Source organism: Emydura macquarii, unplaced genomic scaffold (genome assembly GCF_026122565.2).
Source record: "Emydura macquarii macquarii isolate MOO-44397 ecotype Brisbane River unplaced genomic scaffold, CSIRO-AGI_Emac_v2 contig_2531, whole genome shotgun sequence".
NCBI classification, from domain to species: Eukaryota; Metazoa; Chordata; order Testudines; family Chelidae; genus Emydura; species Emydura macquarii.
The window spans coordinates 4,567,671-4,588,402 of NW_027132668.1; the positions used below are offsets into that span (position 1 = coordinate 4,567,671).

General features: G+C 39.5%; 2 protein-coding genes across 3 annotated transcripts in view; one reads left to right on the plus strand and one right to left on the minus strand.

Moving 5' to 3' along the window:
- The window catches only part of LOC137163411 (vertebrate ancient opsin-like), a 120,509-nt gene extending 112,589 nt beyond the window's left edge, over window positions 1-7,920 (plus strand). The window contains exon 4 of the mRNA XM_067563614.1: window positions 7,425-7,920. Within this exon, the coding sequence (XP_067419715.1) occupies window positions 7,425-7,667 (243 nt within the window). The 3' untranslated portion in view covers window positions 7,668-7,920. The remainder of the gene's footprint in view (window positions 1-7,424) is intronic.
- Window positions 3,960-20,732, minus strand: part of ST6GAL2 (ST6 beta-galactoside alpha-2,6-sialyltransferase 2) — a 62,988-nt gene continuing 46,215 nt past the window's right edge. The window contains exon 6 of one of the 2 annotated variants that reach the window (XM_067563612.1): window positions 3,960-4,839. In XM_067563612.1, coding sequence (XP_067419713.1) covers window positions 4,571-4,839 — 269 coding nt within the window. In that variant the 3' untranslated portion in view covers window positions 3,960-4,570. Of the gene's footprint in view, window positions 4,840-7,283; window positions 7,567-20,732 lie in introns of those variants that run through there. The other variant, XM_067563613.1, reaches the window with a different exon arrangement.

Below are 20,732 nucleotides of genomic sequence, written 5' to 3' on the forward strand. Positions count from 1 at the left end.
CACAAAGTGACATTTCACAGACAATGCATTTAACATTAATTTCATCATAAGTTTGTTTCAGTGTCTGAACACATTCCCCAGTTTACGGGAGCATTACTGAAGAGGAAGACCAACACAAAAGTCACCATGTATGGCTTTGTCTACACACAATTTGAGCTCCCATTTAATTCAAACGGTTTCTAAACAGACTGAGTTAAATCTATGCAACCTTTAGCAGGGTGCGCAGTTCCAGTTAAGGATGAACTATTTCAATTCTCCTTAATTTGACAAGAAATCGATGCAAAGAAAATCAAGATGGAATTCTTCATCTGAAACAAAAGAATGTTAACACCAGTCGGTTGCACTGATTTAGCTAAATATTTGTGCTCAGCGTGTAGGCAAACCCTGTGTGTGCGTAGAAGATCAATATAATTATACATTGATCTCTCTCTACACATACAAATCTGTTACATTGGTGTAACTTCATTGACTAATAGTTACACTGGAATTAAACACTGTAGTAGTGTGGAAAACGAGGGCCATCGTCTAATCTGAATGTGTGTCTACTCACAGGTAAGCCTTGGAACCACAGAAGGAATGGAATAGCAGAAGTATTTTTCCCCCTCCAAAAAGGTTTGGTTCAAAAGAAGTCAAATTTTTTACAGTTTCTCTAGAATTAACAGAAGAATACCTTGATTTAACCATCTAAAGGCTTAATGCATAAAGCGATAGAGCACCACATATTGAAACAACTGCATAATTCACAGCGGAAAACACAGTATAACAAAAATTAACATAAATTCAGCACGTTTACCCGAGCTCTGTGGGTGTGGGTTTTTTTAAGTGCAACTGTCTCACCTCTCAATCATACATCATCAATGTACAGCAGTTAGGCTTTTGTAATTCTCGAGGCATACAAGGGGTAGGAGTAACTTGGGAATTTGCTTTGCCTGGCCCAGGCAAATCTCCAACTTACTTGAAGTGGAAGTTACATATGCACAAGGGCAACAAGATCACACCCTAAAATACTGATGAACAATGATCTGGATGGGAAAATGTATTACATGTCACTTATGTATATATTTAGAACATCAGTTACAAGTTACCATTATTAAAAAGATGTACAGAAGTCTACTGAACACCTAACATGCATTCATTTACTCTTCTAAATGCAAGCGATTTGTATGGATTTTTGATAAACAATTTCTGCTCCCGAAATTAAAAAAAAAACAAAAAAAAAAACAAAAAAAAACCCTCAATAGCCCCCCATAAAAACAAAGGAGGAGGCACCATGAAAGCAGGGAAGACTGGTGAAGGCAGCAGTTCTATAGTTCTCTTCATGTTGTCCTTTGCTTCCCCGTACTGCCCTCCTGTGTCTTAGAAGTAAAATGGAAGTTGAATTTTCAGTTAGCAAATTAGGTTCAGCTGAATTTGTACTGAATTTTTTTTTTTTTTTTTAAAGACAAAAGGAGTAGGAGGAGAAAATCTTGAATTGTCAAGATGCCTGAGTTGGTAGAACAATGAATATCACAAGGGAAATCAGGGCTTGAAGCCACTTCAGGGCTCTTCCTCCTCAGGATGACTGAGACCCTGTGCATCACAGAATTGATACTGGCCTCCTTTTTGGGAAGAGGCTGGTGCTCTTAGCCCAGCTCTAAAGTAACTGTTAGGGTGTGAAGATATTATAACACCCATATGGACTTGCCATGTGGTTGATGAATTATAATATACACAGGGATAGAATTAGGACAGATGAAGTGGTGTATGAAAGATCCACACCAACTTCAATAATTATATAGTTTAGGGAAGGGGAAAGGTTTCCTGGCATTTGCACTTGGCCAAGAAACATTTTCTGCTCAGGTGTCTGGCATGCGTAAGATTACTACACAAAAAAGAATGTGCATGGGAATGTAAGAGAAAAGTATAAATTACATTTTATGAACATGTACCCAGTTTTGTGTGAGAATTTTTAAAAGTAGCACTTCATTTAAACAGGAGTGCTAAGTATGTAGCCTCACTGGAATCTCTCTAGTTTATACAGTTGTGTATAACAGACTAGAGTGTAATACAACACGATCCTATTGTTGTGGACAATTGTTAGTATTGCTGGTTAGTATTTTTATTCCTGATGGAAACACGAATTTAAGTTTAGTGTGAGCAGACGGGTGGGAAACTGGCAGGCTAATTTGTGAAGTCAGAGACTCCTGCATATGGCACAGTGGCTTATTCATTTGTACTAAAAATATGATCAACACCATTTATTGAAAGATGTGGAAGCTAATCCAATTTGAACCTGGCACATGGGAAACGGAATCGGAAACCCTGATCTGATATTAAGATAATTGTATGACAAAGTGCCACTCTACCTATGCAGAAAAATCCTATTTAATGTGTTTCACAGAAGGTGAATTTTGTTAAACAAATATATAGGAAAAAGATATTTTTCTATGTAGGTTATCTAGCACTACTAAGACTGGATACAGTTTAACTTTAAGAATAAAAATGGACATAAAATATTATGTGTTTTTTTCAAAGTCAGTATGTAATGCATCCAGTTGCTAATGCTAAAGTTAATGAAAGCTGTCCATTTGGCAGTATGACAAAATGCTTTATGAACATACCCATCCAAGCAATACAAGACATCTGTGGATCACATGGACACACTTTCCGTCACTAGGAAGAGTTTTAGAAGGCCCATAAAGCCCAAGATAATGACAACTTGGAAAAAGAAGGCTGAGTATGTGCAATAAACTAATTCCGCTCTTATAGGGGTAAAAACATCATGCCCTTTGGGAAAGGTTGGGTGGGAGAATTGCAAAATTTTTCTGATTTATATTTATAAAAAGAAAGATGACAGAAAATACATTAACATGATTTTCTCCTTTGCCAGCTGTCTCTCAGAAGCCAATAGCTAAATATGTGAAATATGCTTTTCCCCTCCATTATTTTTAATAACACAGTGATTCTACCAGCCAATCACCTTTTTGCTAAATGGATATGGATAGGATATGTATGATTTCTTGTATGTAATTACTCCTGCTGAATTTTGCTCACTGCGAAAACCAATTTTTAAAAAGCAAAGAACATTAACCTATTTCCAGCCTGAAACAGAAGTCTTGGCAAGGAAAACATATTTTAAATGCATTAACATCCAGGTGGATGATAAAAGTGGTTTAGAGAATATCTATGCTGTTTTTAAACAATGACATTATGAGATAGTCTCAGTATGCAAGTTACAGTAAGATTTTTGAAGGCTTTACCATATCTCCAGGTTATAGACTTCATAATTTTGAATTTAAAAAATACTGACATTTTGTTCTTTTCTCACAAAAACAAAAAACAAAAAACAAAAACCCCCAGGCTTTTTTAAAAGCAATAATAAATGAACTTAACTTGGGCTACAACAAAATATCCAACAACTAATTTCTGAAATCTCCCCATCCAGTATTTCCTTCTAAAAAGCATGCCTACATTTCAAAATAATATCCTTTTAAGAAATCTGCTTTTTACAACTCGCTTTCAAATATATGCATGCACATGTATGAGGGCACACTGTCTCTATTCCCCTTGAGTGCATATCCACATATGTGTGCAGAGAGGGAAATTTCCCCTGGGGAGAAGGCCCATGCACCATTTCAGTCTCACTTATGCCTTCTTGCTGGCCTTCTGCACTGGCTGAATGAGTGCAGAATGAGTGCTTTCTGAAGAAATGAGAAGATTCTCTTCTCTTTACCCTTTGCCTGAATGCAATGTCTACATGGACCATGACAGATATGTGCAGTAGTACTGTAGTTATTTAAATAGCCTGACTGCGTGTACAGTAATATCCATTTAAAAGTGAAAAGTAAATAGCACTTGTTACTTGCTGGCTGCAGAAACTACCTGAATACAATGGATAGCTATTGGGCCTGATTCTCATTTATGACGGTCCCTTTACATTGCTCATTTACACTCACTTTAAGGCCCCTTTACACTGCCAGCGTGGAGTAAAGGATCCTTTGTGTTGATGAGCAGGGGGTTGGACTAGATGACCTCCTGAGGTCCCTTCCAACTCTAATATTCTATGATTCTATGATAACCAGGCCTATTATATTCAGGCCCTATTATATCCAGTTCAAAACCATGATTATTTTTTAGGGGGAGGGATGCATGACATCCCCGTGGTATTATGAGAAAACATCCATCACTTGGCAGACAGCTCTGTGTATGAATGATGCAGGCTGTTTCACAGAGTCAGTCTTAACTGTTAAGTAAGATGTGTTTTGTTTTTTTAAGTTTGGCATCTAGTACAGAAATGGCATCTAGTACCACTAATGTTTTCTGACAGGTCACGCCCACAACAATACATTGTATTTCTACCTAACTGTGCCTTTGCACCTTTCACGAGCGAAGCTTTTTTTCTTTAACTATTTGCAAAGCATTTATAAATACTCAGGCTTAGGGAGGAAGGAAGGATCTCTCATGCCTGCTACTTAATTACAGTTTATAGACTCAAGACTAGGTTGGTCTAAGATACATTTTCAAGTATTCTTTTGTTGTTTATCGTACGACAGTAGTACCTTATTGCACATTGTTTCTGAAAGATTCACGTTTATACATGTGGGAAGTGATTCCGTCCAGGGCACTTTACTGATCTGAACCCTGGCAAGATTACTTTCCCCTTCCGATACAGATCATCCTGCAAACCTTTGTTCATCCTCTGCACCAGCAGTTTCTCATACAGCAGTGGATGGTAAGCCCCTAAGGTACAAGCTGCATCATAGTATAGTTCATGGTAGTGACAAAGGTCAGTCTGTCGGACTGAAGGGATGTATTCATACACATGAACTTCGTGACACATGGACATCATGGTGAGGATCCCTGAAACGAAATTTAAAAACAAAAAGATAGCTATTTCACCTTCTTTGTATTTTTCTGCAGTCCTGTGATCTGCTTTCTTTCCTTTCACCACTGCACTTCAAAATGCTTTGTTGTACTTAGTTTAAAAATATTCAAATGTAATAGAGCAGTTGTCACTTTACACCGTTATATACAGACCATGATATCTTGCAGTATTGACATGACAGGACAGTAGATCTATGAAACACATAATAGGCCTATAAAACCCTGGACTACAATCTCCATCCTCCTCAACTCACTGAAGAGATTGCCCCTCCAAAAATTCCATGACAAAATCATGTCACTAACCCCGGCATATGAAAAACCTCACTATTCAGATCACATCACTTTTCATCATTACCCCTTTAATACATTCCCTTATTTGTATGCTGTTTATTTATATAGTTCTTTAGCAATACAGACCTTTCTTTATATTGGTCCAATGCAACTAGCACACTAGGTGCTGTGTAAATTATATATAAAAAATAAGCTAAGGTATTTCTTGAACACCCACCACTTCATTTCTAAATTCTGAACAAAATTATGTAAAGGCATAAGAACTTCCAAAGTCTTCTCCCTGGTTTCAGATATTTATCTGTGCCCTGATACTATAAACATTTACACACATGCTTAACTTTAAAGACGTGAATAATCCCATTGACTTCAATTTAGTTTTAGGAAGCCATTGGTGGGGGAAAAGCTACATTGAAAAGGTAGGCCTAATATTTCGATTTAAATGCTTCTAGGTTTGAGCATAATCTGATCACCTCTGGCTAGCCATATGGAACGTCTAGGTTCCCATTTATAAAGGAACAGCATGCTTGCCAAAGTGGAAGCAATGCATTTCCTGACAACGTACCAATCTCTACGTCCAGGAGTAGCAAGGAGTCCAGAATTCACCCAGATTCTTCCCACCACTTTGACAACCTCTGGTCTGATGCTAATATTCAGTGGTGATGTTAGAGTATTACCGTGTTCCTCAAAGCATTTCCTATTTCCTGTTACCATAATTTGTGTCTTTTTTAGAGTGGATTTGAACCAGTTGCTCTTCATCCATCTGCTGGCTTCTTTCAAGGCATTGAGACATTTTGGAGACACAGAGATTGCATAGGTGGACAAAGACATATAATTGAGTGTCATCCGTGTATTGGTGGCACTAGAGTCTGTGGCCACTCAGATCTCTTCAAAGAATTTTATATAAATGCTTAGGAGGCTGGGATTCTACATGATAGGGACACTGTAGACGAGAATAAGTAGGTGCCCACTGTGACACTCTGGGATTCATCTGAGGAATGAGTGGATCCAGCATAATGCAGACCCATTTACTCTTGCTCATTCTCAAATGTATCATTAGCGCCATATCAGCACCATCATATCATCAACTGTGTCAAATATTTCTGAGACATCCACCACTATCAGCACAGAGATTCATTTCCTGTTTAAAGCTAGGAAAAGATCACCTCCACAGTGCCAGGCATCGTTGTCTCTATCCCATGTCCGTGCATGGAACCTGTGTATGAAGGATCCAGGAAAAAAGGTAGATCCTGTTGGACCTCAAAAGCACTGTCTTTTCAATGGCCTTAATAATAGGATGATAAATTTGTACCAAGAAAGGGATTTTGTATTTTTGAGAGTAATGAATTGGTTTGCTTTAAATACTCCTTGAGAAGGGATTTATATGAAAATATTGGTTGTCTAAACCACTTTCATAGTGATTTACTGATTATGGGTTGCTTTTCTGTTTTATATGAGCATGTTAAAGGAGAAAACTAGTATTAGTTAACACCTTAGATGGTCATTTTTTATGGAATAACATTATTTAAAAAAAATGCAAACAAGCTTATAGAAATACCAGTTACATTATCACTATCCCAGTTCACTGAATGGGAATTTTGTCTCTCATAAAAGTTGTAATAATACTGTCCAACCCTTTTGGGGTTGCAAATTAGACCCTAAATAACTGGCTCTCTGATTAGAAAGTTTTAGAAGAAGCCGCAAAGGAGTTCTGAGCTAAATCCCATGATTTAAAATCAACCAACATTAAAAGAAAGTTAATTTACAAATCAAGTTAAGCAAAACAATTGTTTAAAATTTCGTTTGCAGCATTAAAACTCAAAATTCCAATGCTTATTAATGCAAAGGCAGATTCTGTTCATCCTGCCCCGCGTCATCAGATTATCAAGGTGGTGGCTTCCTTTCTGATCTTTTCTAAGCCATTATAAAACAATTTATTTGTGATTAACTCTTCTTTTATCACTTGATGCAGTGATTCAAACATGTTTTAAGATTATTCTGAAGTTTTCCTTTTACATTGGATGGAATTTATATCCTTAAAGAGTCACAATACTAACCCAAAAGGAAAGATGCCCAAACATATCTGAAATTTACTGTTTCACTAAAAAGCAATAAGGAATGCGGGTTTGGAATGAGAAATGTTTAATTGCAAACTGACAAAAATTATGAGCCTAATAATTCAGTGTGAATCTGTCTCCAACCTATGAGGCATTACATTTTAAATTTGTCCAGCACCTATGTTAAAAAAAACCCTATTTGATTTTTTTTTTCAGTTTTACAAATGCTTTCTTCTGCTTTTCCACTGCCACCCTCCTTTGTGTGCTGATGGAGAATCCATATGTCAGTCTAATGTAACCGTTATCCAGCTGAATCAGAAGGTGGACAGTGGAGTTCCATGTAATAGTCAAGTACTTCCTGAAAGAGATGAAAAAGTGGTCTGTCTCCTGAGCCCGGAGTCAAGCATGGAGCCAGCTTCAGAAAACACCCCACAGATGTCAAAGGAGAATTCTGTCTGATGAATGGGCACAAATCTTAACCAGTGTATGCTGTTTTATTTCCACATTACCCAGTTTACTTTAACATTCCTAAAGGAAATTGCTATTTGTGGAATAGGAAAAAATATGACAAGAACAAAAATGGGCTGCTGTTACTATTTCTGAATAGCAACTAATTGAAAGTCACTGTAGAAATGGTTTGATATGGCAGTTTTTTAAACAATACAGGTGACCTTCCAGGTATAAGTGCATTATTTAATGGAGAAATGAAAAGCAGTGAAGGTTTAAATCTTTATAATCTGATGAGCAATGTCTCCAAGAATCAATCTATATTAAAGATGTGTGTGTCATCTGGTTTATCCCCTTGCCATTGCTAGTTTGTTCCCTACTAGTCTTTTGGTCTACTGTACTTATAAACGTGAGTGATGGAGCTTTCACCCCTTCCCTTCGGGTGGAGCCGAAAAAATTCCAAGGTTTTCCTGAGATTCACCCCAATTTCCCTTTCTTAATTTCACTCAACTACTCCTTGTTGTACCCCTTTACCCTATAACATTAATCTCCCTCTTTAGAATGTACAACAATCCCATATTTGCATGTGGCTATTTGTTGGTATTCTGCACCCTATCCGGCTAATACCTATTTATTTCCAGTTGCAGTTCAATCTCTAAGTGGTTGATGACCCAGTTATCAGACAATGTCTTTCTTTCAATGCTCCTTGGAACTATTACAGTCTGGTAGGGCATTCTGTCTGTTGGTTCCTATGGTTGGACTCTCTAGGACAGCAGCCAGACATTTACTGCAGGGCCAATAAAATGCTAAATTAGAGATGATACTCCATTCTTTCCTCACACAGCTGTGAAAAAGGGCACAAACAGTAAGTTAACAAACAGACAAAGTTAATTTCTTGTCTCTGCATGAGCATAACTAGACATCCTAGGTTTATTTAAAAGCTTTAAGATTTTTTAATTTTTAACAGAATTTTATATTTAAAACAATTCACCATTCAAAGAACAACAAATGCTACTGTCTGATGGATAACCTAGGACTAAGTTTAGAAAAAGCATTTAATTGAAGGAAACTAGTTGGAATCTAAAACAAATAATAGAAATGGAAATAATTTTGAAGATATTTAGTCCAAATCCCTGTGCAGATTTTTCCCTCCCAACAATGCATTTTCTAATGCTTTGTCCTTTCTGCTTTTTAAAAGTCCATGCAATAGGGCTACAAACATCTATTTCAGGAGAGCATTCCACAGCCTCGTAAATCTCACAGTCAAACCTCTCTTTTCTAATTTCATTAGTTCTCCTTAAATCCTTTTGCACCACCCTACATAATTTCCATTTTTCCTTAGTATTTATGACCTTCAAATGGGAAGTTTATGTCATCTGGCCCCAGCTACTTAGTTGTTGCTGTGCCAAGCTACGTATATTTTAATCTTTCCTCGCAATTCAATTTCTTCATCCCCATGAGCACATTTAGTGGTCCTGTCAAGCTCCTTTGAACTTGTCAGTAGCTTGTCATTGAAGTACCCGGAAATGATACCTATATTTCCAAAGAGCAATAACTTAACCATAAGGCCTACTCATCTATGGAATAATCCTAAGGAAATTGGGGAAGCCCCATCAGTGGATTCATTAAAAATTAGGCTAAGCACACTACTCAAGAATACACCATGGGGATCCATCCGGAATCAACTAGTGAGCAGAAAAAAATGATTTATAGACCATTTCCAGTTCAGTTATCTATAATAAACTATTTTTGAACTTTTAGAGCTTAAACAACACACCTATTTTTAATAAGAAAAGAAAGTGTGGAGATTACAAAGGAAAACATATCCTGACCTTAAATGTGGCAAGAGTAACCGGTGAGGCTATAGTTTTATCACAAGTGCAAAAAGAGAACCAAAAAGATTTTTCTATAAACCAAGCCTATACTAATACCCTAACTCTTTTTTTTTATGTTCCAAAAAGCCATATTTGGATTACAACAGCTGTAAAATGGGAAATTCTAAAATAATTTTGCCTGCATACAGAAAAAAAAAAATCTAGAAAAGTTGCTTTATAGAAAACAATTCAGGAATGCGAATTACGAGTATTCTGTAGATAAATTACTGGGGGGAAAATATGATTAACACTAAAGAAAATTCATATAAAAATGGTTTTAAAATATATATAATTCAGATGAAATGATCAGGTTATCAAGCTTGCTGTTTCTCTATTACAATATTACAGTTTTGGGCACTAATCAAAATTTAAGTATTTCAAAACGCTCAATTGGATATATTAGTTTACCTTCCTTTTAGTAGATAAACAACTTTAGACATGATAAGGTATGGCTTAAATTCAGTCTAACTGGCACAGCTAAACTCTTGGGATTTTGCAATCTGTGCTGCTGAAAACATTTAAACATAATTAAATTAATGTTAAATTATTTGCATGGATGGTTTATACAAATGAATACATTACAGATTCTGATCAAAAGGAGAAATGTGTTACTTTGTTCCTAGTAATTTTAATGACTCTAGAGGTTTTCAATTTCCAACATGCATCATTTGTACATGTACAATTGTGCTTTGTGGTTAGCAAATTAATTTTAAAACACATTTTTTCTAGTTTTCCTAAGTACATATAATATGATTTAATATACTTGAGTATAAACAGATGTTGTATAAAATCATCTGAAGTAAGGAATATAATTCAAACATTAACCAAGACTTCAGCTCAGCTTCTGATTTAGCAAAATTGTTTGTTTAATTATTTACAATACAGAAATACGGATAGAGGACTTGATTTTCAGAAGTGCTGGGCACCCACAACTTCTAATAAGAATTGTGGATGATCAATACCTCTGAAAAATGAGGCCCATAGGTGTTGACTTTTTTTGAAGAAGTCAGCATTAAAGAAAACTTAACAAGCAAAACTCCCCATTTTCTGCTTATGTGAGAGAGACTGAACAAAATCACACTCACGTAATCTGAGTATCACACATTCAGTATATGCCAATGTTTTCCCAGACATCACAGTAGCAGCCACAGAACTAAGTTTCAGAATGTAACTATTTTTAAACTATTTTGTTTAATAAAGTACATTCATTTAAGGTTTTATGAAAAAACATGAGGCATAAAGAAAATATAGTTTTCTGAACATTAGTGTGCGTATGTACACTGTGTGTTTGTCATCCTTTGAAGAGACAAGTCATGGATATCAAATTAAAAGTAACAGATTTGCAGATAAATTTGATGGACTCAGTAACATCTAACAAACAAAAGGCAAGAATGAAAGCAATGCTCAGGGCCCTACATGGGGGGAGGGAGGGACGGGTACACTTTACTGGGGCCCGAGGCCCTGGGGGGCCCGTCCCAGGCTGCAACCTCCATGGGTATGTGTGTGGGAGGGGGCCCTGTTACAAGTTTGTACTGGGCCTGAAAAAATTATGCTTGGGCCCTGGCAATGGTACATATTATAGCTACACTATCACTGAAGTGTATCCCTAGAAATACTACAAAACACATGTATGTACAAAACTTACTTTTTATTGGTGTTCAGGTAATAGTGGATTCAGGAGTATTTGTTCATGTTTAAAATAGGGGGCCATATGATGCCACAGATATATATATATATATATATATATATATATATATATATATATATATATATATGCATGGGGATTGAAGGGAGTATGTAATCCACAGTTCTGTGAGTTTAATAGACTTTTTAAATGAAGAAAAGTGCTGTGTTCATTTTCAAGAGACAGTTATTTCATGACTGTTTGGTCAATCAAAGAAGACAAATATTAACCGCAAGAGAACACTATTTGAATTTACAGAAAATCAACACTAATTAAAAAATTTAAATATCAACAAATGGCTTTTGTGCCTAGACATAAGCAGTAATATACTTCTCTTTGATGTAGATTTTTGCATCGTGTACTGTGATTAGAAACCAATATATCCATAACTGTAAACACAAAAAGTTGCATCATTTATCAATAACTATAATGTACTCGTAAATTCATATATATGAAAATGCTCACCAATATTACCATGTCTTGTTAAGTGTTTGATTCAAGTTCAAATGACATGCTGAAATATTAAAGAAACCCACCATTTAGAGTGAAAGGATGAAAAGTGACTGATAATGGCTGGAGTGCTATTTAAAATGAGCTTACTCTCTTATTTGTGTATATCAGGAAGCTGAATCTTTTAAAACATCTGAGTGTTTTCTAGCTGCATGATAATATTTAAACAAAACCTATCTGAAAAGAGTAACCACTACACCAATCTAATTTTATTTTTTAGCAAATAGTTACCAGATTACTAAATCAAGGTAACAATGACACAAGGAAATGGTTTTAAAACAACTAATATGTTTAACATTGTCACTGTTTCTTACAAGATATGCAAACATTCTTTTTAAGCATAGATAGAGATCAGCAGCATTCTTCTTGTCAACATGCCATTTGAAATGGTTTTAAAATTTACCAGTGTTATGATTTTCTTGCTTGTGTTGTCATCTTGATTTACGCACGCAAAGGAAGTCGGATATAGTGTTATCAAGAATTCCTAATGCGTACCTGTGGTTTTGAACTGTAGAGTGAACTGTAAATCCTGAAACAAGAATTTCTTTTTCAATAAAAAATGTGTACTTAATTACTGTTTATGTTTTCTTTAAACCAAGCTTTCTTTGAATCCTGCCCTATACTACTTCATTTCCCTTCTTCTTATACCTGCTCTGAGTAAGTCATACTCACTGACAATAGTAACTAAACGAATACAATTTAATAGGTGAAGCAGGTGTTCTTTAGTACATAGGTTACTATAGTCGCTAACTTGTCTATTTTACTACTACCACATTGCAAAACAGGCAGATATGCAACTGCGTATAAGTGCTGTACTCACGGCCATAAGAAGAGCTCATTCTCCTGATCTGGTATAACTCCCATGCAGATGTGACTATTCATGCATGAAGGATCTTGAGAAGCTCTAGAAGCAAGAGAGGTATACTCCCTTTGTATGTTCTCCAGATGTAGCCAGAGTGGTCCAAGACCTGATGGCACCTTGCCAAAAATTACTGTGAAAAGTAGAATCCCTATTCACAGCAACAAAACGCAATGTAAGCACAGAAGATGAGTGAGAGCAAGCCACCATATTAAAGGGAAAAGACCATTACAGCATTAGCCAACTACATGTCACAGCTCCAATGGCCAAGGTGACTGCTGCAGACCTCTTAGGCACATGGTGACTGGATCACACCAGTTGACACAAGAATACCCTGCTGTATGCAACTGCTTAAGAGAATGGTTGCCTCCATACAATGATACACCGCCAGCTAAAGGCACATCCTTCCCGTGTTCAAAATTGGAAGCTGTCCCAACAACAATCTTTAGCACATCAGGGTGGGACCCCAGAAATGTAACCACCTCTTGTAAAATGGCCTAAGAGGAACCACAATGACAATACAAAAAATTCACCGGGACATGAAGGGGGCAGATGTCAGAGCGAGCTATCCCTTATGGCCTGTTACTCCAGGACACTAGGACGTAATTTGTGGCTTAGAATGCTGGCTGCACCCACCAGATATCAAAGGCCCATTTCTTCTGCCACCTCAGGAGTTACTTGTATGAGGGTCCCATTCTCCTTTATAAGATACAGTAAGGATGTAAAGCTCTAGAAGCCAGAAAACATCCCTCTTCTTCCTCAGCCCAGTCCTTCTAACGCTGGTGTATGGAAAGTGAAGGAGTCTGAACAGCCCAGTGCTAATTGCAGAACAGTATTTACTCTCTGCAAAACTGGATTTGTGACCAGAAGTACTGTGCAGTGGCCCAGTTTAGATTGTAACATCTCTATGGCAAGATTCTGTGGCTATGTTTACACTGCCAGCGGTGCAGGATCAATTTTGCGGGTTCGATTGAGCAATCAATCGAACCCGGAAGCCGACTCTGTAAATCCATCCCGGCAAGTAGCGTAGCGCTTGCATCGATGGGAGGGCATTTCCCATCTGCGCAGTGCAGTGGAGACATCGCAGTAAGTGGATGTTTGGAAGTCGATGGGAGATACGCAAGTTACTGTACGTAGCTTCTGTATCTCCCGTCAACTGCTGCTGAAATCCGCAACCAGTGTAGACCGGGCCATTATTTGCACAGTGCCTTGTACTGTGAGAGGCCACAATCAGGATTGTGGCCTCTGACCACCACTATAGTATAAATATATATTTTCATATTTTGGAGACATACATCCATCACTGCCACCGCACATTTCAGTATTGAACTAGGACAGTGTGATGCAATAGCAGGTGCCACCAGTCACACAGAGGGGGAAGTTCAGTATCAACTTCCAAATACTTATTTGCTCTAACCAGTTGCCTTATACTTCGGCATAATTGAGAAGAGAACACCTAACTTTCTCCCAATTTAGCAAGTCTCCAGTTCAACACCCCTTTCAAGGGTAGACAAAATTCAGACAGTGCCAAGTAAAAGCCTAAACAAAACTGAAAGAAGAAGAATGTTCCATTCATTTTTGACCTTCCTGTGCAGATGAACCGTGCTGAGAGAGTTGCAAGTTATGAAAAACATGCAGTGGTCTTACTCTAATTAAAAGCTTCCTGTTTATATCTGATTCAAAGCAGTGCTTCAATTAGTTAAAAAAGCAGCAATATTCATCCCCAGGATTGCTTGCCTCCCCCACAAACACAAGGAGGAGGCTTCTCACCCCTTGTCTTTTCAGTGCCCTTTTTGCTATCGAGGAGGATGCAGTTCCATGCACTGTAAATGAAACACACCATTTTTCTAAACAGGGTGGTGTGTGTTCTTACTTTGTCTGTACTTACATTTGCTTATTCCTCTCTTTTGTTAACTTTCAATTTACTCATTCCTCTTCTTCCATCTCTCACTCTTTCGTTCCTACCATTTTTTCTCTCTCTAGTGATGCACCTCTGTTGTGGTGTTGTGCCTTCTCAAGCCAAAATTGGCACCTCTGTCACTGCTTGCATGTTGTAGGTCTCACGTGCTCGTGCTCTCTCTCTCTCTCTCTGTCTTGCTTTTCACTCAAAATAGCTTCTTTTTTGTGATTCTTAAAATGTACATTATACAATTAATGCAACTTTCATCCCAGTACAATGTCTCACTAATGGCTGAAAATTAAAAGACTCTTTACTGGAGTAGTGCTGAAATCATATTTTGATTGGAGACATGACAATCTTTCTGTGGATTTCTTTTAAATGTGTGCACTGCATTAAATTCATTATCATTCAGTCTGAATGTATTACCAGTCATTGATGGGTGAAGTGTGTGCCATTGCACAAATACACAGGGCATTATCTTGTGCACAGTTTGTGTGCCGGTATGGAATTGGTAAACCCCAGAAGGTAGCATAAACTTGCTGTGCACTGAGCGACAAATCTTGCCCAAGTCAGCCCAATAGGGAATCATACCTACTCTAAAGGCTGCAGGAGTGGAGCTGTTTCAGGCACAGGGAATGCATGTGGGAGTTTCTCACATCAGGATATACAGCTATCTTGGCCCAAACCACAAAAGGTTCAGCACCTCAAACACCTAACTTTTAGGTTGATAGAAAAAGAATTCACCGGAACAACATTGTGATTCACAAAGCCTGGGTTAGGCACCTAGGGTGCCCATACAACGAATGGGGAAAGAGGCACCTATGAATATGATCCACAAACCCAGCCCTCTAGGTAGGCAGCCAGCTAAGCTAGCCAATGGGAAATGCTGAGGAGAGGGGTGTACACTAATCCCTGTCCCTCACAGAGACAGGTACCTAAGTCCAGGCTACAGGGAGGCACCTATCTCCGCTAGCGATCCATGAATGAGGGGGAGACAGGCGCTCCTCTGCCTAACTCTCCTGCAGGGCCCAATCTGATAGTTGTGTTTAGGGGCCGACTGGATATCCACCTTCCTCCTCTCCTGCCTCTGTTTTGGGCAGGAGGAGGAGTTCCCTTATAGCCTTAATCTCAGGGGTTGGAGCACTGACACAAGATGTGGGCGACGCAGGTTTGATTCCCCCCTCAGCATGAGGAGGAGCTGGGATTGGAACTGCCACCGGTCAGGGGAGTGCCCTACTTACTGTACTGAGCGATGGAATAAACGGTGGGACACCCTCAGTCTCTCCTATGGAAGTTGCTCCACTTAATTAAATATTAATTGGACCAGAGAAAGAGAATGACTCTACAGCCTACTAGTTGGGGTACTCACCTGAGAGATGCTGATCTCTGGTCAAATCCTTTTCCCTCATCAGGAGGAAGGGAGACTGGAACTGGTGGTCTGACATCCCAGGGGAATGCTCTAACCACACGGCTAAAAATTATAAGGGAGCTCCTCCTCCTCCTCTCCAGTGCTGTGTGGATCTAGGCAGCCTCTGAGCACACTTACTGACCTCAGGCCTTGCAGGTGAGTTAGGCGGAGTGCTGCCTCCCTCCCGCTGATTCATGGATTGCTCTGGGACTTATCTGGGAGATTAGGTGTCCGGGCACCTAGAGGGAGGCAGTGGCGCTCATCCTCAGAGGTAGAAGCCTCGTCCCTTTCCCTGCAAAAACTTAGGTGCCAAGTGAGTTTAGCAGCCGAGCAGGAATTTTGTGGCTCACTGTGGCACCAAAAAATAGGATTTAGGCACCTAAGTACCTTTGTGGATCAGGGCTCTGCGTCAAAGCCAACTTTTGGACTTCTTTCTTGCCACCTCCTATACATGAGTGCCTTTCCTGAACTGTCCATGGTGCCCCTTTCCTTTCCTTCTTCAAATCTCTCCTTGAGAGCCCATGCTGCTGAGATGCTAACATACAACTCACTAGCTAATAAAAGAGAGGTTGGAGGGCAGTTACATTTATACTTTTATAATCATTTTTTCTTTCTATTTTACCTAAAATGAAGATTAGTATTGTACCTATGTATGCATCTCCTCCAGCCCCTGTATGTGTTCATACGCTTAGTTCATCAGCTGTTCAGGGCAGGAATTGTGTCTTCCTATACGTCTGAACAGCACCCGGCACAATCAGGCTCCGATTTTGGTTGGGGCCTCTGGAAACTGCCATAATAATAATAATGACACACCCATCAGACCACACTGGGGTGGGAGCCCAATGCAAAGTCAACTACTCACAAGTTCAGAAATACCCGAATTAAGGTTGCCTGTTTAATCTTCACCCCACCCCTTTGGCAATATACCTTTTGACACGGTCTTTAATTACAAGATCATATGCTATTTTTTCCCCAGAACCTCTGCCTCATTCAGTATATAGGATGGGGATGAATCAGGGTTGTGTAATGAAGTAGACAGTTGTCTGTTGGGCCCCTGCCTCATTTGCTGCAGAAGCTGGAAGGTGTGTATCACAGTTTTAGGGTAACTGCACCTGTATCTTCCCCCTTCCTCCCCATGGTCCACTCCAGGACTGCCCAGTCAAGTCTCAGGTTGCCTGCCACCCTCTGTCATTGGGCACCCCTCTCCCTTCTGACCAGCGGGTTTTAAGGCTGCAATGGCTCCTGCGATCTACTGTGATATCCACAGCAAGCCAGTCTACCTAGATGCCGACACCTGTGCTTTACTTTCTCTCTGACAGCAGTGAATTGCCAGCAGTTACAGGCTACCACACCGCTCCTTCTAAGCGAGCACATTTATTCTTAAGGTAAAAAGCTTTGCAGAGAAAACATAGAAAAACAATAAAAATTCCTATACACTTGATAACATCTCACCAGAGGTCACCCATCAGTCTTATTGGGCCCTAGCAGGGTGAAGTCTGTCCAGTCCTTCCTTGTGGGTTCTCCGCCCCCAGGTACAGAAGGTCCTGTTTGTTTGCTGGCTCAGAAAAAAGTCTGAGTCATTTTAAAGGCAATTTAAGCCAAAAGCCTTTTATTTATCTTCCTAGTCTCAGGAAACCCTCCCTAAACCAGCACATGCAAACCTCTTCAGGGAGTGGTACACCTCTCTGGAGGTATTTACAACCTGAGTGATTCATCAACACCTCCACAGTTCAAGTTTCGCGGAGAGATGCGATAACCGCACACCTGAGAGAAGAACACAATCCTGCATACCATCTGTGGCCCACAGTGAGACATACCATATATTCCTCTAAAGATACTGCAACCGCGTGCAGTATCTGTCACAGTGTGAATGAGGCAAGGGATGGCAGAAAGATAAGGATGGTCTCATGGTTATGACAGTTGAATTCTGCACAGGAGAACTGCATTCTATCCCCACCTCTGCCACAGAGTTCTAATACGATGCTGGGCTAACTACCTAAGCCACATTTTTCACAGGTGGACACTACATGTGTGTTCCTCATTTTGACTGCCAGACTTGAAACCCTTGGTTTAACCTGCAGAAGTGCCGAGCACTCCCAGCTGCAACAGAAGTAAACGGGAACTGCGCTTTGAACATATAAACTGCTAAGTACTCTGAAAAATTAGGTCCTAGGCCTTTCAAAATGGACACCCAAAATTAGCTGGCGTTTCTTACCTCAATCTCTCCATGTCTCATTTGCTATCTGTAAAATGGGGATAAACTCCCTCCTCTCACAGGATTATTGTGAAAAGAAAGTCATTCATCTTTTCAAAAAAGCACTCAGATACTGTAGTGATGAGCACCACAGATAAGCCTATGTGGAAATTAATAATTCTGTCTTCACAGCAGGGTTTGAACAGTGTGCAGTATATAAGGCCTGGGGCACACAGAATAAAGAGGATAAAACAAACTATTTGATAGTTGCTCATTAAGTCAGAACCATCAATTTGAATGAGGCAAAGGTGTATGATTTCCTAGTTTTTATTAAAAAAATGGAAAAATATCAGAAATTCCATCATGTAGCCTCATATCCACACCCACATGCTCATCAGCAGAGTTGGAATCTTTAGATCTATCACACAGACCTTTGCCATTTGAGTTAACAGAGTAACTGATAGCAGTAGTAGGTTGTCATCATCCACGTGGACAGGCACTAGAGCAGCATGGGCTACTTTGCCAGTAGGTTTCACAGATATTTGCTCACAATAGAGGAATCTCGAGTTCCAGTCCAGTCTCAGTTTTCTCTCTCTCCCAGCTCCCAGGATTCTTGCCGAGCCAGACCCTCTTTCCTTCCCTAATCCCCAGTCTCTCTTCCAGCCTCCAACTACCTCTCCCTGTCCCCACATTCCCTGTCCCAACAGGCTCCCAGTCCCCCAAGCTTCTCATCCAATCTCAATGCCTTCAATTCCCTGAGCTCCTTGTCCCACCAACCAATTGTCCAACCAACTCCAGTTATCCCCCTGCACGCCAACTGTTTCAAATCTGTCTTCTCTCCCCCCAGCCACCTCCTTGCCCACTGCCCCAGTTTCCCATTGGCTCCTAGTTTGATTTCAGTTTCCCCAGCACGCCTTGTTTCCTTCCCTGTCTCCCACACCTGGTCTCCTTGCCCTAGGCTTCTTGTCCCAATCTACTCGCCCAGCTCTCCCGCACAATGCTCTAGGTCTGGCTTTTGTCCCACCTGCATTGGAATCAGATGGCTTCCTTCTCCACACTGCCTGGGTGCCAGCAGGGGGATCACAGAGTCCAGGAGATGCAAGCTTCCTGCTCTCCATTCCAGCACCCAGCCCCACCCTGCCCAGAGCAGCTAAAAATAGGCATGAGAGGGAAAATCTGACATCAGCCCTGTAGCCCTGGGATGTGGCGCACACAGCCAGATCAGCACTAGGAGGTGTGAGAGGCTCAAGCATGCTCAGTGAGAACAGAATCTTTGGTGATCTTAACTGTTGGGCTCTCGAAAGTCTCTGCTGAGCATGTGCAAATTGTCATTTTTTAAAGGCTTATAAACTTGGCCAAGTTTGGGCAGATTTTCACGAGGATAAAGAGACACGGCCCTGACCCAAAGGCCACCTCTCTGTCCAATTTCAAGTCCCTGCTCGATAGCCTTGTAGTGCTAGTGCATTTCCAAAGGAAAGGTCACCAGGCTTTTTTTTTTTAAAAAAAAACCTTAATAAAACAAGAATTTTCTCCTAGCCTCATTTTCAGAAATAGCTGAACAGTTTTCGCTAAAGTTTCCCAAAACAATTCAGCCTTTCATGGAAAATGTCAGCCCCAGTGATTTAAATTTGACAAAGTTCTCGACATGGTGACATGAGGAGGGCGCAGAACTCCTAAGAGCTCCACGCCATGGATGTACTTTTGCCCAGGTCTGAGTTCAGAGTATGTACCCTTTGCAATGTATGAAATATGGACAATGCAGAGCAAGCAGTTATCTTATTATTAATGTCTCTAAAGATTTGCTTTCCTAACTATTGTGCTGGGAAGGTTTTCAAGCACAGAGCTCAGCTAGCAAAAGGGCCACTTAGAGACTATAACAATATGTAAGTGGGTCTACGTTTCTGTACAACGTGGTCAGCTGTACATCCCTTTCTGGGTACATAATAAAGAGCTGGAAACTTGGTGAATCACCCCAATAGGAGAATACCCGGAATGTATGTGTTAAACAGGAGATTGACATTCCCCCATTCCTATGTTTAGTTAGGTACAGATTCTTATAAACATGTTAAGTAGTACTTTACTCCAGAAGTAATCCCAAGGACTTCAATAGGACTATGATGAATAACATACAAATCAATGTGAGTATGAATGACAGAATCTGACCCTTTCGAAGAATATAAGTGACAAGGGCTATACATCTGTTCTAACTGTAGGGCCACAAATCTGGACTTAGAAAAAAATCATTCTAATAAACTGATTTTATGCCTGCTCGCTTTGGTCCAAGTTATAAGTGCAGGCTTAGATTAAAAGGAAATAGGTCCCTCTACCTGTGGAAATTCATACTTGCAATATAGGCTACTATAAGTAACTGGATCTTTCTTGATGTAGATGTTTTCATTCTAATAATAAGATTGTGCTAAAATGGTACGGGCATTTAATAAATCATTTCCTAGATGTCATCTTTAAAATAAATTACTGTTCTATTTTATGACAGCTTTAATTTATCTATTCCCTCTATTAAATCTGAACTACATTTGCCAGGGATATTCATCCCTAAATATGCTAATTTTTTTAGATTTGCAAACAAACAAGCAGTACCATGCAATTTAGATTACGTGGCTATCATACAGACCCTCTCATTTCTGTCT